The sequence below is a fragment of the Papilio machaon genome, chromosome 7, assembly GCF_912999745.1.
Source record: "Papilio machaon chromosome 7, ilPapMach1.1, whole genome shotgun sequence".
NCBI lineage: Eukaryota > Metazoa > Arthropoda > Insecta > Lepidoptera > Papilionidae > Papilio > Papilio machaon.
Window position 1 is genome coordinate 8,299,516 of NC_059992.1, and position 15,492 is coordinate 8,315,007.

Genomic DNA, 15,492 nt, shown 5'->3' on the forward strand with positions numbered 1-15,492 from the left:
TTAGTCTATCCTGTGGCTTCAGGAACCATGAGAAACATACATTATAACTATTTTTAAATAAAGAATATTTAAATAAAAAGTTAAATTACAAAATACTTTGTAGATATGACAAAAAATTTCATTATCTACCAATTTTTTGCTATTTCCAAATGTACTCTTACTTCCTAGAATCCACTAAATATCTTACAAGTCCATTAAAATATGTCGGTACGTATTCAGACCATCTCAAGTCTCCAGCATCGCACGGGAACGTCTTACGATCCGGAATGGTAAGAGACGCGTACAAATCAGAAGTGCGTGTCGACTTTATCTTCCAAGAACCCAATTGGAAGTAGCGCATCTTTTCTCGCACTCTAGACTGCTTCTTTTGCACTTCCACGAAGGAAACGAAACTGAAAAATATAATTAAATTATTCAATATGTTACAGTCGAGGATATTATTTTCCTACCCATTAGTAAAATGAAATTCGACCATTACAACACAAACAAACGAGTAACTTTTAGGTCGCGAGTACTAAATTCGCGACGAGCAGGACGGGAAAAAGAACGGGAGCTGAGTAGTACTTTTCGTGTTATGGTAGTAACGGTATGTTGTACGTAAGATTATGGGTGTGTATATTTTGTGTCAAACATGCTTTCATTTGATATTTATTGTATATTTGTAAGTATATAATGTATGAAGTAGTTTGATTAATTTAAAAGTTTTAAGTTTAAAAATTTACTTAGTTTTTCTGACTTGATACAGGAATTAAATTGGAATTCTTACTCCGACTATACAAGATTTTACGATAATGACATACTATTGATTAAAAAAATGGTAAAGCTAACCTCTTAGATCTGCATGTAATTCTAAGCCACAAATCTATCAGATATGCTGCTATGGTCTCTACTATGAAACTAACAATTGTAACCAATACAGCGGACTTTATGTAAAGCACACCGAAGAGGGGAATATCATCTGAAAATTTAAAAAGTTATTTTTAATTATTACTAGCTTTTACCCGCGACTCCGTCCGCGCGGAATAAAAAAAAAATAGAAAACGGGGTAAAAATTATCCTATGTCCTTTTCCTGGTTCTAAGCTACCTGCCCACCAATTTTCAGTCAAATCGATTCAGCCGTTCTTGAGTTATAAATGGTGTAACTAACACAACTTTCTTTTTTATATATAAGATATAGATTTTTATTTGCTTAACTTAATTATCAATTCATTTTTACTTCTAAATTCAAAGTAAATGAATCACAAAATTTATCTGGCTCGATGGAAGAAATTAAACCAAAATATATTATTTGTAAAGTCTTGTCTTCTGTGCCACTTCTGAAGTATTTGCTGATAGAACCGTAACCAGGTCAGATAATTTGTTCCCTAATAATTACATTTATAACCTTTTTAAACAAAACAAAAGTAAATGTGATGTAAAAATATCCTTACAAAATTTTTGCTTTGCGCTTTCTTTAATAAGCAAATTAACAAGTAGACCGGACGATATAGGATTCGCAGAACTGCTACAAATGTTGAGCACTGGTACATCAATGGATCTGGGGAAAGCACAAAGTATTATTTAACTAAATAAATCTTTTCAGATCCTGAAATTAATCTTTAAAAGCCTGTATTTCTCCAAAAAAAACTGTTCGACACTATTAAGGTAAATACGTCCTTTAACCCTTTGACCGCCGCTGATTGATGTTTTTGATATCTTTCACCATAAATATGTATCACCACAATGCTAAAAAAATTAAGAACTTTTGAAGAATACTAATGTGATACAGCAAACTATGCGAACTTGAAATTCGAAACAAAGATTCATGAAGAATTTAATTTACACATTATACTAGTACTCCTGACGTACCTGATATACCAATGTTACCTTTTACATCTAGCAGCTGCAATAATAGTCAAATTAACAACATAGTCTACAGGAATGATGTCAAGAACAAAATTTCTTTTCCCATACAGAACACGAGTCCAGCCTTTAGCGATGGTAAAGAAAAATGTTGTGATCCCCATCCAGTTATCGATCCAACCTTTGAACGGTTCCTCTGCAGCTGCTGTAACTACAATAAACATAAAAATTCAATATCTTTTTTTTATATCGGCTACATTTTATCCATCAACTAGCTTTTGCACGCGACTTCCCCCGCGCGAAATTAAAAAAGTAACATATTCGGTTCTCTAAACTATAGTATATACATTGATATACATTTGCAAAACCCCCAACATGGGCTTCAAATAAAATTCAATTAAAAACATTAACTTAAAACTCAAAAATGAATTGCTAAAAAAAGGAATTGGCTTAAAAAAATAACAATACTTATTTAAAGAATTAGGTGCCTATCAATTAAATCTAGGCAACGGCATCTTTAGCTCGTTGCCGACGTCTATGGCCAGTTTTTTTCGCTTATATTTTTTATTTTATGCTTGTTTATCGCTTTCTAGTATAAAAGTCAGATACATACCAATTGAAGGCCTTACGATAACAGCTGGAACATCTCCGTGCTCTTCTGCCAACATATTTTCAGCCAATGCCTTCGTAAACGTATATGTATTCGGACGACCATCTGTTAAATGTAGATAAAATTTTTAAAAAAAACTCGAAACAAGAATTTACCAAATCCATCTTTGTTGTTCCTATCCCTATGTGGGGTTGAAGCATTTCCTAAATCGATATATCATTCTACCACTGTGCAAATGCTTAAAAAGGGATTGGACCCTTCTTAAACATTTGTATAGTGGTAAAGCTCGCAACATTAATATTTGCGGCCAATTCTCGTTTGCCACTTCAAAATATAAAAATTCATATCGCCTTTCTAGCAATCCGTCCATTTCTTTAGTCCTAATAAAACCGAAGCACCCAATGTTCTTCGTTTAGGGTTACAAACAATACTTACTGTAATATTCAATTATGTCGGTTACTTACTTAGAAATTCACAAAGATCTTCATCAGAAACCTCTTCTTTAATGCTAAACGCATATACTTCGGCTAGTGTTCTAGGCGGGGGATAGATACATTCGTCTATTTCTTTCTTATCAGTATTAGAAAACGCTGTCGAGACATAAACAAATGCCTGAAAACAAAGGAACAGTGAATCAAACTACATTACGAAAAAGACAAATCTTGCTAATTATTACTAATATTATAAATGCGAAAGTTTAGGTTGATAATCTGATGGGTAATCTGTGAGTTGACGAATTAGAAGATTAAAATTGTCTATTAGTATGCAAGTATACTGAAGTCACTTAGGAGGCCTATCAGCGTCTCTCTACCAACACTGGATGCACTGGAACCGTCACGAGCTTATTTCTATCTGATATAATGACGTAACGGCGGTCGTTTGTCAGTAAATATTATAATTAAATTTATTGCCTATTATTATTTAAATCCTTTATACAAATATGTTTTATATTGCCGGCACATCAGGCTGTCAGAATCTCGGCATTTTTCTAGCGAGACGTGACGTGACTTGATGTGTCCTTGACGTGACGGCCTATATGTCTAGCAGTGGGTATAAAATTACCATTATTAAGAGATTGTAAAGATTTAACATATTGTAAATTGCTACTTACGTCCAATTTCGATTGGTTTTTGAAAGCCCTCAGAACCTCTCTTGTCCCCTCCAGGTTTATATTTAAAGCATTCTTAAGAGGTTCGTCAAATCTTATCGTTGCTGCCAAATGAAATACAACGGAAACCTAATTTAAAAACAAAACATTAATTTGAAAGTAATATATTTTTAACGATGATTTTGTATTTTAAATTAAGACAGTTTGTGATCGGTGATTGTGGGTTCGAATCCGTACTTCAGCTATTGTTATTAAAGTAGATGTTAAGGTAAATAATAAATACCTTTTTTAACAGTTCTTCCTGATCAGAAGTTAAGCCTAAATTAAAAACAGTGATATCGCCTACGACATGTTTTATTTTCGATAAGCTCTCTGCCTTCTTCTCTCGCAGTCTAGAGAATACCTAAAAAAATTCTTGTTATCTATATATAAAGTTGTACAAAATAATCGTTAAAATTTCTGTCAACGTATTTCGATTTTCGATGTTTTATTAATTTTCTTTAAGACTTAGCCACTTCGTACACAAGACAACATAAATCTAGGAAACCCGGTGATTTTAATCGCTAAGTTATTTATGCAACACGTCAAGTTCCCAAGTACAATCGCTCGCAACTTTTTTTGTCAAGATTGTCGTGAGAAAAGTCTCTGCAAGTTTACATATAGTCGCTATGACTGTACTGACCTAATACACTGTTCGCGTCAACGACTCAACGTTGTGTGTGCAGAGCGCGCAACGCGATTCTCGTGACGCAACCATACAGTGTTAGTCTTGACGGGTTTACATAGCCTTGTGAACGAAGGGCCATATTGATATAAAATTTATTAAGTTATCATGTGAAAACTTTCAAATTATGATAACTATTAAAATTAATTATTGATGATTCAAATTCTTACAGGACTGTTTAGTAATCGATTACGTCTTTCTTTTGCTCCGATTCCATTCTTCTCTCTCAGTAATATATAAATTGTGTCGATGTTGTCGCAACTGTATAGTAATTTTTCAATCAATACCTGAAAGAAACAAAATTATATATAATTAAACATTTATGTGAAAGTTATGTTAATGTACGTTGATATCCCTTTTATTATTTTTGATAAGGCCCTTCATACACAGGGCAACATAACACTTCGCAACTTTCAAGATGCCGTAGCAAATACACATAGTTCAACAGTGGTAGATCCCGCAACAACAATATTTGTTGGGTACACGAATTGGTCGGGTCGACCGGTGCAATACCACGACCATATAGAAGACAGGCGTTTCATCTGATGAGTGTGGTACCGGAGGCCTAATTTTAGTCCTTTTTCCCTTCCCACCTTTTTCTTATTAGGAAAGGATGGGAAGGGGAAGTGGATTTGACAGAAGAGGGGACGCATAGGAAGAAGAAATATCCTCTTTCTGTGCATCCCCTTCTCCGTTGATTAAAGGTAGGCAACGCATCTGCATTTGCGGATGTCTATGGGCAACGGTCTCCTCGCTATATGGTCGAATCCAGGTGGCCGTTTGCTCATTTGCCACCTAATGATTTTAAAAAAAAAGTTGATATGTTGTCGCTTTGCTATACTGACCTAATAACTCGCGTAGACGATTCAACGTATACGGAGCACGCGCAACGCGTTACTCGCGATGCAACCATACTATATTAATTTCGTCAATTTTGTACGAAGGGCTCTCTGTCTATCTGGATTGGTTTTAAAACATATATTAATACTAGTTGTCGCCTGCGACTCCGTTCTATGCTTAGTTACGACAAAAAACTGTATATAATATTAATTATGAGAATGACTATAGATAAGAAAATTAAATTGAAAAGAATCGACAAAATACGTCATAATTTTTACGAGATTTGTTCGTTAACTTTATGTCAGATAGGGCGGAGCAAATTGTCATGGCAGTATAATTCTACTGTTAAATGTTACTTACTTTTCCAAGAAATCCTGTTCCCCCTGTTATGAAGACTGTCCTGCCTGCGTAAAATTCAGGTATAGATAGGTAGGAAGTTTCAATATTTGCAATATTCATAGTGCCTGAAAATAGTTATTGAAATTTAATAATTTTCCTCAGACTTTTTTTTTATTTTGCTTGTACTTATCCTTTTAAATTTAATTTATCACAAAAGGAACTTTAAAATTAAGCGAAAACCATACCTTTATAGCTAAGATAGTGTTACTATAATGTACTAAAATTTTTACAAAAAAACCGACTGTCTTCACTGCATCAAAAATACATAAAATGCATTCGTGAGTGAATGACCACCAGTGCTAGATAAATAAATACTTTGTAAGATGTCGTATCTCTAAATAAGTAAGGACACTCGCTTTTAAGGAAGGAAAAGGGTATTATTAGGTTTTTTTGTTCAGATTCATGTCTGAATAGCTTGAGAAACAAAAGAACAAGCATTACTTAATTATAATGCATGTAAGGGAAGCATTGTAAGTGGCGTTTAATTTATTTTTTAACACTGTTGTTTAGTATAATGTGCATCCTAATTTGTATAGTTTGCGAAACCCCAAATACATTGAATTGAGACCTGACATTGTGAACTAAACTTTTTCGCTTGTTCTATCTCAATACTGGTTCTATCTGCCAAGATGAACTTTTGTTTGGTGCCCTGGCGTAGGTATGTATATTTTAGTATGGCGTAGGTATATTTTAACGAGCAAACTGGAAATCAAATCATCTTACCTCTGTTAGTAGCCAACTAAACTAGCTATAGGCTCCAATAAATATTGTTAAACACTGTTTAATTAAACACGTGTCTTAACCCTTTGCCCGCTGCTGATTGATATTATTGACGTCAATATGGTGATATGTTTCACCATAAATATACCTCTATATCAACACAATGCTTTCGGTATAAGTACTTCATTATTTATTGGTAAAAGATCGCATTTCGCAAGCCTACGTATAATAATGATCTAATCTAACTAATTTCATAAATGCGAATGTTTGGATAGGTGAATGGATTGATGGATGGATGTTTGTTTGAAGGTCCTTGTGTCCAGAATGGCTGAACGGATCTCGATGAAATTTCGCATAGATGTAGATGATAGTGTGGAAGATCACAAAGGCTATTTATTATGTTTTTGTAATATTTACAATGAAACACGAGTGCGCAGTCCAAGATGTTTATTGCCAACTGGCGTACCAAATTATCGCATCCAATAAGGTACTTTACACACAGTTGTTCTCAAGCTACCTACATTACACTCCTCTACACTAATTAAGAACTATCTTAAAACTATCTTACAACAATATGACAACATACTTAAACCCTAAGAACCTCTTAACTAAGAATTACAAAACATAACATAATAAGAGTCTTACTTAAATAAAATAAAATACAACAGTCTTAATTACTTAGGCTTAACTAATCGGCACTGCCTAATAGGGCGAACTCTAAGTGCGGCAGCCGCGGACACATGTCCTGACCCGCCCGGTGAAGCCGGAGCGGGCTGCGGCTGCGACGCCGGGGGCTCGGCCACGCGCGGCGCCCTCTCTCCCGTCGGCCCCTCCGATTCGTCTTCCTCCGACCCCGCGCCCTCGGGGTCTGATCCTTGAGCGTTCGCACTGTCTAGCTGTTCACCCAACACAGATGGGGCAGACGCGAGCGATTGCCTGCACTCGCTCGGTCTCCTACGCAACTGCTCGATATGTCTGTGCACCACCCCACCGTCGGATCCTCTTACCCTAAAGTTACTGCTTCCAAGAACCTCTACTACCTGCCCCGGAATCCATTTCTCCCCTTTCAGCTACTACCTGTACCAAACCGTATCAGACTTGTCGAATGTCCGGTTGGCCCCGCCAACCGCCTCCTGCTGACGTTGTTGTGCGCAACGCACTTTGCCCTCCCGATCCGGTCTAATTACATCGAGGCGGGTACGTATCGGTCTGCCGAGTAAAAGCATCGCCGGGCTCTCGCCAGTCGTACAATGTTCCACGTTACGGTAGTAAAGTAAAAATGACCACAGAGCCCTGTTTATGTCCCGCTTCTCTTGCAGCGCCTTTTTAATTATCCTCTTAAGCGTTTTAACCGCGTTTTCGGCTAACCCGTTCGACGATGGGTGATAAGGTGGAGTGAAAATGTGTTGTATGCCGTAATACTGGTTAAAATATTCGAACTCCTTCGAAGCGAACTGTAGGTAGCTGTAGGAACTGTAGCTAGTAGGAACTGTAGGTAGGTAGCTTGAGAACAACTGTGTGTAAAGTACCTTATTGGATGCGATAATTTGGTACGCCAGTTGGCAATAAACATCTTGGACTGCCCACTCGTGTTTCAGTTTTATTTTAATTCCAGGCGGACGGAGTCGCGGGCTAGAGCTAGTATCCAATATTTGACCAACATCCGCGGACGCTAGTTTCACGGTATAAAAGGGTTGACGTATGTTTAAGCTAAAATGTATTTGAAACACTGTCTAAATTTTTTATGGTTAGGTCCTTATTGTTTGGTTACATTGTTTACCTTTCGTGACTTCTTCGTTTTTTAAACAAGCTTACGTCAAATAAGACATTGTATTTCTTCAATATTTTTTTCAAAGCCATTGTTTCTTTTTCTTTTTTTCTTTTATGGAGAATGCAGATTTAAATAAGAATGCAACAAAGTTGTATATTTCATCAGCACAGAAACTTAGTATTTATCTTACGTACTATACTGTACTTATGTACTTATGTGTTTCGTAAGGTGGATATTGTAGGAGTCAATTAAACTGAATTTTGAAATTAGCCTATAATTTTAATAATATTATAGCATATGTTTAGATAGATGAATGTATGTTTGTTTGAAGGTATCTCCAAAACGGCTGCATGGATCTTGATGAAATTTGGCATAGATGTAGAACATAATCTGGAGGAACACATAGGCTACTAATTACTCGTAATTTTTATTTGATTGCGCGCGGACGGAGTCATGGTCGACGACTAGTCTATAGATATATGAATAACCTATAGACTTAATTTTTTAGGGAAAATCTTCAATGGTACCATTTACAAATATAGTAAACTCTAAAAAACTTTTTTATTTTTTTATTTATTTAACGACGACGTATTTATAATTGTTATATTTCATAAATAATGATGTAACGCGAAAAGTGATATATCACGGTTTCAACCGTACGAGTTTTTATTATGTTTTTTCTTACTGTTGTATAAAAAGTTGTCGTCCTTTTGTTTAGTTTTTTATTATATTGTATTTTCATGTTGTATTCGTTTTTTAGATAGATGTAAATTATGTGAACACAACCTTCTCATTGTTTTTCGGAGGAGTACGTAATATGTTATGTAACTAAAATATTCGTTATACGCTTGTATAAATACATATTATCGACCCTTTCACTATCTTAGATAAAATAGAGACCACAATATATACTATACGTATCACAGCAGTGGAATTCTACGGCAAAAAATGCGTGATCTTTCCTTATAATACGACAAACATATTTGGCTAGATAAGAGAGGCGGTGGTAACCTAGTGGGCATAATTTGACCTAAATAAATATAGCTCACTAGTGCCCTCCAACTTATATAAAAAAAACTTGAGAGGTGTCAAGGGACACCCGGATGGAACGAAGTTCCTTTCTATTAATTAGTGAAGGAACCAATGTTTATTCTATGAATAAAAAACTTAAGTATTCACAAGAAGTACATTTTATTTCTATGAATTTTCGTTATAGTTTATTGTCACGTCGTTGCCATGGTGAAGTAGCGCTCATTCGTCGTTAATATACTTACTATAGCAAAACGTGTCGTGACAACTTTTCGTAAGAATTTTTTCCGTCTAGCCCCCTTTCACAACGTGCGATAAGGAACTTCGTTCCAAATGTCGGAAGGTTCTTTTCGTGGCGTAGCTATCACTTTATGTTTTTTTATGCACTATTATGCCATTTTCTATGTTCAGCCTACATTGCCTTACATATTATTGACAGAACTAACCGCGATAGCAACGCCTCTATTAGGGCCAGATAACCTTGACTGTATAGTAATTAAATGTCACTTCCACCGGGTCAGATAAGTTTGTCAGTTTATATGTAAAATTTTGTGGCTCAGTTAAAGGTATAACGCATAAATTAATATTTAGAAGGTTCAGTTTCTTTGGCGCTCTAAGTCGTGTTTGAAATTATTTAACGCGCTATTAATTTGTAATCGTAAGAAATATGTTCTTGACAAATGGTTTTGTGCGGCTTTGTTTAAATATTAATATGTCAAGGTACAAGTGAGTATACTATTATCAATAAATCTAAGTAAGAATCAATAACCTAACCTTAATTTTAGAAGAAAGTCGTGTTAGTTACACTATTTATAAATCAAGATCGGTCGAACTGATTTAGCTGAAAATTGGGGAGGTAGCTTAGAACTAGGAGACGGACATGGGAACTTTTTTATCATGTGTACATTTTTTTTTATTCCGCACGGACGGAGTCGCGGGTAAAAGCTAGTTTTAAAATATTTAATTAAAACTCAGTAAATTTTAATATTATATGTAACACTTTTTAAATTAAAGATTAAAGAAATTAAAATCGTCAAAAAATATTTAAGAAAAAAAAATAATTTATGACGAATGAGATTAGAACTTATTTTTCATTAATTTATATTTTTATTTCTCATGTCCACTGTATGTGTTTAGTACCGATTTAATACCCTGTGACCTTCCAGGGAAGAAGACGAATCGAATGACACCTAATTAGTCAAAACCGGTTGAGTCGTTTAGACTTTAGGTCGACACAAAAATTCGCACCCATAAACAGCCTTAAAAATTCATAAAGTCAAAGGCATCAAGTTAAAACGCCATATCCCTTTACGATCAAGCGCCTATGATTATTGTCACTCTACTTTCTTCGGGGAGGTGTGGGAAGTGGATTAAAATTTAGCCTCCGACTCGCACACTCGTCACAAAACGTGGAATTACTTCCACTTCACGCCTGTTCTCTGTGGTCCCGGTATTGAACTAGGCGACCGGCTATTCTTGAAACAGATAAGTCTGTTGCGGACTCTACTAATAATTAAACCTTTACAGGAATGCTGCAACTGTGTTTAAAATAACCAGTAATAAATATTATCATCGGAATGTAGCTGACTTTTACGCGGGTAAATCTGTATTCATCACAGGTGGTACAGGATTTCTCGGAAAAGTGAGAAACTTTGCTAAAATTTTTTAGTGTAATGTGTAATATGTGTAAATTAATACGATCCAAGTTGAATTTAAGTTACTTAAAATTAATCAAACATATAACTAATTTTATAAATGCGAATGGATGGACGGATGGACGGATGTTTGTTTATTTGAAGGTATCTCCCCAACGGCTCAACGGTTTTTGGTGAAATTGAGCACAGGTGTAGAATATAGTCTTGAAGAACACATAGGCTACTTATTAATTTTATTTTTAATTCGCGCGGACGGAGTCCAAAGTCAAAAGTGTGATCAAAGAACTGCATACAAATTAGCCAAACGCCAATAGCTTGATGGTATAAGTTGTAAATCCATCCAAAAAGCCAGTGTGGGTTCGAATCCTTCCACTTAACTAATAACGTGAATCATAGCTCAAGCTTCGAGCTTACTTAGGATTGTTACAAGAAATATTGGTATTGGTACATTCCATATTTAGCTAGTAAAAAAAAATCATTAATGTGGAGAAAAAAATGTTCACTCTTCGACTGAGTGAAGATTTTTTTATAAATAAGTGTATTTTTAGGCTTTTATAGAAAAGTTATTGTACAGTACAGACATTGAGAAAATTTATATACTTATTCGAGAAACGCAGCAATTAAGGGCACATGTGAGGCTTAGGAACATTCTTGAAAATCCAGTAAGTGCTTCATTTTTGTATAAAGTTGTTGTCTAACGTTCCTTATTCATATTATAATATATTCATGATATTTTTTGACAGATATTTTCAAGGCTAAAGAAAGATAAACCAAATGCTTTTGAGAAAGTCGTACCTATTCCAGGTGATATTGTAAAACCTAACTTAGGGATATCATCGACAGATGAAAGACTATTAATTGATAAGGTAAGGATTAGTTTCAGTGGGGCTAGCACGAACATTTGTGGCAATCGCCATCGTATCTATCGTGCGTAAATTCCCGATAGTAAAATCACCAAAAATCTCATACTTACTTTGACATCATTGACGATGAAAATACGAAGGCAATTGACATAAATGTTTGTGATAAAGACGTAATTTTTTTTCACAAATTTCATTTATTTTTCCAGGTTTCAGTTGTTATTCATTCGGCTGCAACAATAAATTTTAATGAGCCGCTATTGAAGGCTTTAGAAATTAATTATGAAGGGACTAGAAAAGTTTTAAGTCTTTGCAAAAAGATCAAAAATGTCCAGGTAGAATATCTGTTATACTACATGACATTTTTTTCACGGTAACTTGAACACTTTCTATGTACTATTCTGATTCAGGAATGGCGTAGTCGATTTTAAAATTTCATGATGTATTCCAGAAGTGAAAAATAATACGAACAGCAAGATTTATTACTTATGTTTAATTAATCACTTGATGAGTTTATTTTTCGAGTTATACGCCTAATTTTAGTCCTCTTTCCCTTCCCACCCTTTTCTTACTAAAAAAGGATGAGACGAGGAATTGGATTTGATAGGAGGTGGGGACGCATACTAAGGGGATCATTTATGTGCGTCCTCTCCTCCGTCGATTAAAGATATGCAATGAATCTCCAATTGTGGATGTCTATGGCATCGGTCGCTTCACTATTTTGGCGTATTCAGATGGCCATTAGCTCCTTTGTCACATCATGATGAAAAAAAAAATGTTTTCAAGACTTACGTGCACATTTCGACGGCATATTCAAACACTGATAAGAAGATTATAGAAGAACATGTATACTCAATGCCGGCAGATGTTAGTCATATATACAATGAATTGGCACGTGTCGGTAACGACAAAGATAAAATTTCAACTTTTCTTTGTAAGTACGGTATACAGTTTTTAGTTGGCACATTCAGAAAAAGAGCACTCTTGCGCCCGACGTGCTCAATCATCTAACAAAATAAGTTGCTTATTCAAATATTTACTTATATAATTTAATATATAAAGCGTATTTGTTTATCATCTCGAAGATCTTTTCGTGATCTGAAACAATCTAGAACTTTCAATAATAATATTTTGTGCCAATTTCCCAGAAATTTACAATTCGTCTATAAAACAACTGCGAAGTGAGTACACAAAGTGGTTTATAATATAATTTTACGTTTGAGATGAACTTTAGTCAACTTAGTTTTTCTTATTTTAGATGGCAAACCTAATACATACACATTTACAAAGGCGTTGGCAGAATCTTTAATTGCTACTGAACACGAAAACATCCCTACAGTGATAATAAGACCAACGATGGGTAAAATCATTTTGTTCGTATATAGTGCGACAAATATATTTGACCCGGTGTAAATAACACATAGAAAAAGACACAAAAGACAAGCAATCCGAAAAGCTCATGGCAATTTTGACTCTGGGGGTGCTAATATGTTTGTACTTTTTGTGTTGGACATTAGCTTCACTGTTGTCATCGGGTCAAATAAGTTTATCACACTATATTTTATATTTTTAATTAGAACAGACCGATTATAAAGTTACGAAGTTTACAAACGGTCTAAAAATACTACTACATATAATTACTAAATTTTTTTATTATTATTTCAGTCGCCCCATCAATCAATGAGCCGTTAAAGAGTTGGTTAGATAACGTATCGCTTCCGACAACATTTTTACTCTGTGGTGCAACTGGAATGAATCGGGTAATACGCGGGAAAAAGTCTAATATCATTGATTTTGTACCTATTGATTATGTGACTAACTTCACTTTAGTTGCGGCGACTACGTTACAAAAGTATGTGTTTACCGAATTTACTCTCTAAATCTGTTTTTTAATAAATACCTCTCATTTAATATGTCATCATCATCCTTTTTTAGAATGCAAATCTAATTTTTATTTCACCAAAATCTTAACTTTCTAGGTCCAGTAAATTGACCGTGTACAACTGTGGGACTAGTTCAACAAATCCTATCCATTTGGATGAAATATTTAATTATTTCAACAAAGCTAATATAAAGTTTACTTCGAGTAAGTTTTTTAATTAAATTGGATAGTAAAATGTACTTGTTGTTCAACATTTGGATACATATAAATAATTGCAAACTTAATCATCTGAGCCCAGAATATTTATCAAATCGTTTATACAATGTCTTAAGTAATTTTTTCATTTTTATAATACTCGATGATAGTTTCTTTTCTAATCCAAAGTTATAAAAAAATCCTACAACATGAAGGTCTTAATAGTTTACTGTAACTTTTTTTTCAGATGACTCACGATTTCCTAAGGTTTTTATCGTAGAGTCACAATTAGCCCGAGATATATTAACATTCATAACACAAATTCTTCCTGCGTATATTTTTGATACGTTACTTAAAATGAAAGGACAACAACCAAGGTAATTTTCTGTTACAATTACAGTGCAATCTCACTAATCCGGCACTATTAAAAACCGGAGGGTGCCGGATTATTGGAATGTTCGGATTACTGGGTTATACTGAAAAAGTCATCGGTAATAAATAAAATAAAGCATTTCATAGAGAGAATAAATGTATGTAATGTATTATGGAACAATTGAATTAACATGTAGGAACATATGTAATTATCTAGTTTTGAAATAATCACAGGCACCCTCTGCCCACGCCTCCCTTTCCCCTCTATACCTGTGCGACCAAAGCGCAAAGGGAAAGGGAGGCGTGGGCGGAAGGTGCCGGATTATTGGACGTGCCGATCTATTGAAGTGCCGGATTAGTGAGATTATACTGTATACTAAAATGATTTAGAGATTAATTAAAACAAAATACCTAACAATAAAAATTTATTTACAGATATGTGAAACTACAGAAGAAATTTATATATACTCGTAATAAATATGAATATTTCAATAGAAATACATGGATTTTCAAAACAGATAAACTTCTAGATATTAACAAGAATATGTCAGAAAAAGATCGAAAGGAATTTCCTTTTAACGTTTCGAATATTATTTGGTCTGAGTACATGATTACATACGCCAAAGCAGTACAAGAGTTATTAAAGCAACAAAGGAAAGACAAAAATAAGAACAAAGCTCACTCCTTTAACCCAAGGGAGTAGGCAGTAATCCATTTAGAATCCACACATCTCTCGTCTCTACTAAAGTTCTTGGAGGCTATTTCAATCTTTATTATTTTACAGTTTTAAATGTTGTTAGTTATATTTTGCATTGGTATAAATCTATAAAGTACAATGTTAACATCTTAGAATATTTATTTTCAAATATGACAATTGATAACACTTGTTTCCACCAGAGTCGTCATGTAGATATAGAGGTAAACGTTAAACTTATGAATCAACAACAATGTGTTTTGTGCTGATGTTAATGTATGTGGGATCAGTTATTAAAATAAAGCAGTTTTCTTGAAGATTTTTATTTAAATTTGCACAACAACAAATCGTAACTTCTTTTTAACAATCAACTGTTTGAGATGACATTTTTCTTAGTGTTGCCAATACAAAAGAGCTACGAGCTAAGAAATAAGCTACCAAAAAGTGTACTAAAGCAAAAATCTTAAATAAATAAAAAACTTGGATGAAAAAAAAAAGACTTGGACACCCGGATGGAACGAAATTCCTTTCGATTAATTAGTGAAGGAACCAATGTTTATTCTATGAATAAAAAACTTAAGTCTTTACAAGAAGTACATTTTATTTCTATGAATTTTCGTTACATATTGTCACGTCGTTGCCATGGTGAAGTAGCGCTCATTCGTCGTTAACATATTACTATAGCAAAAAGTGTCGTGACAACTTTTCGTAAGAATTTTTTCCGTCTAGCCCCCTTTCACAACACGCGATAAGGAACTTCGTTCCAAAAAAAAACTACAACCTCACTCGC

The 15,492-nt window shown here is 34.4% G+C and overlaps 3 protein-coding genes across 3 annotated transcripts; 1 reads left to right on the forward strand and 2 right to left on the reverse strand.

Annotated features, from left to right (window-relative positions):
* Window positions 1-157: 157 nt before the first annotated feature.
* On the reverse strand, window positions 158-5,584 carry LOC106719382 (putative fatty acyl-CoA reductase CG5065). Its single transcript, XM_045678668.1, has 10 exons — window positions 5,486-5,584; window positions 4,456-4,572; window positions 3,845-3,964; window positions 3,565-3,690; window positions 2,918-3,065; window positions 2,457-2,558; window positions 1,868-2,054; window positions 1,432-1,538; window positions 829-958; window positions 158-392 (listed from the first exon to the last, which is right to left on the reverse strand). The coding sequence occupies exons 1-10, from the start codon at window positions 5,582-5,584 to the stop codon at window positions 158-160; spliced, it is 1,371 nt and encodes a 456-aa protein (XP_045534624.1).
* A 1,334-nt stretch (window positions 5,585-6,918) lies between these two features.
* LOC106708566 (uncharacterized protein K02A2.6-like) lies at window positions 6,919-8,104 on the reverse strand. The gene is made up of 3 exons (XM_045678669.1): window positions 8,060-8,104; window positions 7,333-7,758; window positions 6,919-7,284 (listed from the first exon to the last, which is right to left on the reverse strand). The coding sequence occupies exons 1-3, from the start codon at window positions 8,102-8,104 to the stop codon at window positions 6,919-6,921; spliced, it is 837 nt and encodes a 278-aa protein (XP_045534625.1).
* Window positions 8,105-9,756: 1,652 nt separating this feature from the next.
* Window positions 9,757-15,001, forward strand: LOC106719532 (putative fatty acyl-CoA reductase CG5065). Its single transcript, XM_045678670.1, has 12 exons — window positions 9,757-9,770; window positions 10,572-10,686; window positions 11,248-11,361; window positions 11,443-11,565; window positions 11,769-11,894; window positions 12,346-12,502; window positions 12,708-12,740; window positions 12,818-12,919; window positions 13,225-13,411; window positions 13,539-13,645; window positions 13,884-14,013; window positions 14,444-15,001. Exons 1-12 carry the CDS (start codon window positions 9,757-9,759, stop codon window positions 14,709-14,711), a joined length of 1,476 nt encoding a protein of 491 aa, XP_045534626.1. The 3' UTR covers window positions 14,712-15,001.
* Window positions 15,002-15,492: the final 491 nt, after the last annotated feature.

Coding starts and splice junctions, on each gene's coding strand:
- LOC106719382 (XM_045678668.1), bottom strand. CDS start 5,584: ATGAATATTGCAAATATTGAAACTTCCTACCTATCTATACCTGAATTT. Junction 3,691..3,844: donor AGGAAGAACTGTTAAAAAAG/GTATTTATTATT, acceptor TTTTTAAATTAG/GTTTCCGTTGTATTTCATTT. Junction 959..1,431: donor AAGCGCAAAGCAAAAATTTT/GTAAGGATATTT, acceptor TTAAATTTTCAG/ATGATATTCCCCTCTTCGGT.
- LOC106708566 (XM_045678669.1), bottom strand. CDS start 8,104: ATGGCTTTGAAAAAAATATTGAAGAAATACAATGTCTTATTTGAC. Junction 7,759..8,059: donor AATACAATGTCTTATTTGAC/GTAAGCTTGTTT, acceptor CTTTACACACAG/TTGTTCTCAAGCTACCTACC. Junction 7,285..7,332: donor CATTCGACAAGTCTGATACG/GTTTGGTACAGG, acceptor ATTCCGGGGCAG/GTAGTAGAGGTTCTTGGAAG.
- LOC106719532 (XM_045678670.1), top strand. Junction 12,741..12,817: donor GTCTATAAAACAACTGCGAA/GTGAGTACACAA, acceptor TTCTTATTTTAG/ATGGCAAACCTAATACATAC. Junction 12,920..13,224: donor GATAATAAGACCAACGATGG/GTAAAATCATTT, acceptor TTATTATTTCAG/TCGCCCCATCAATCAATGAG.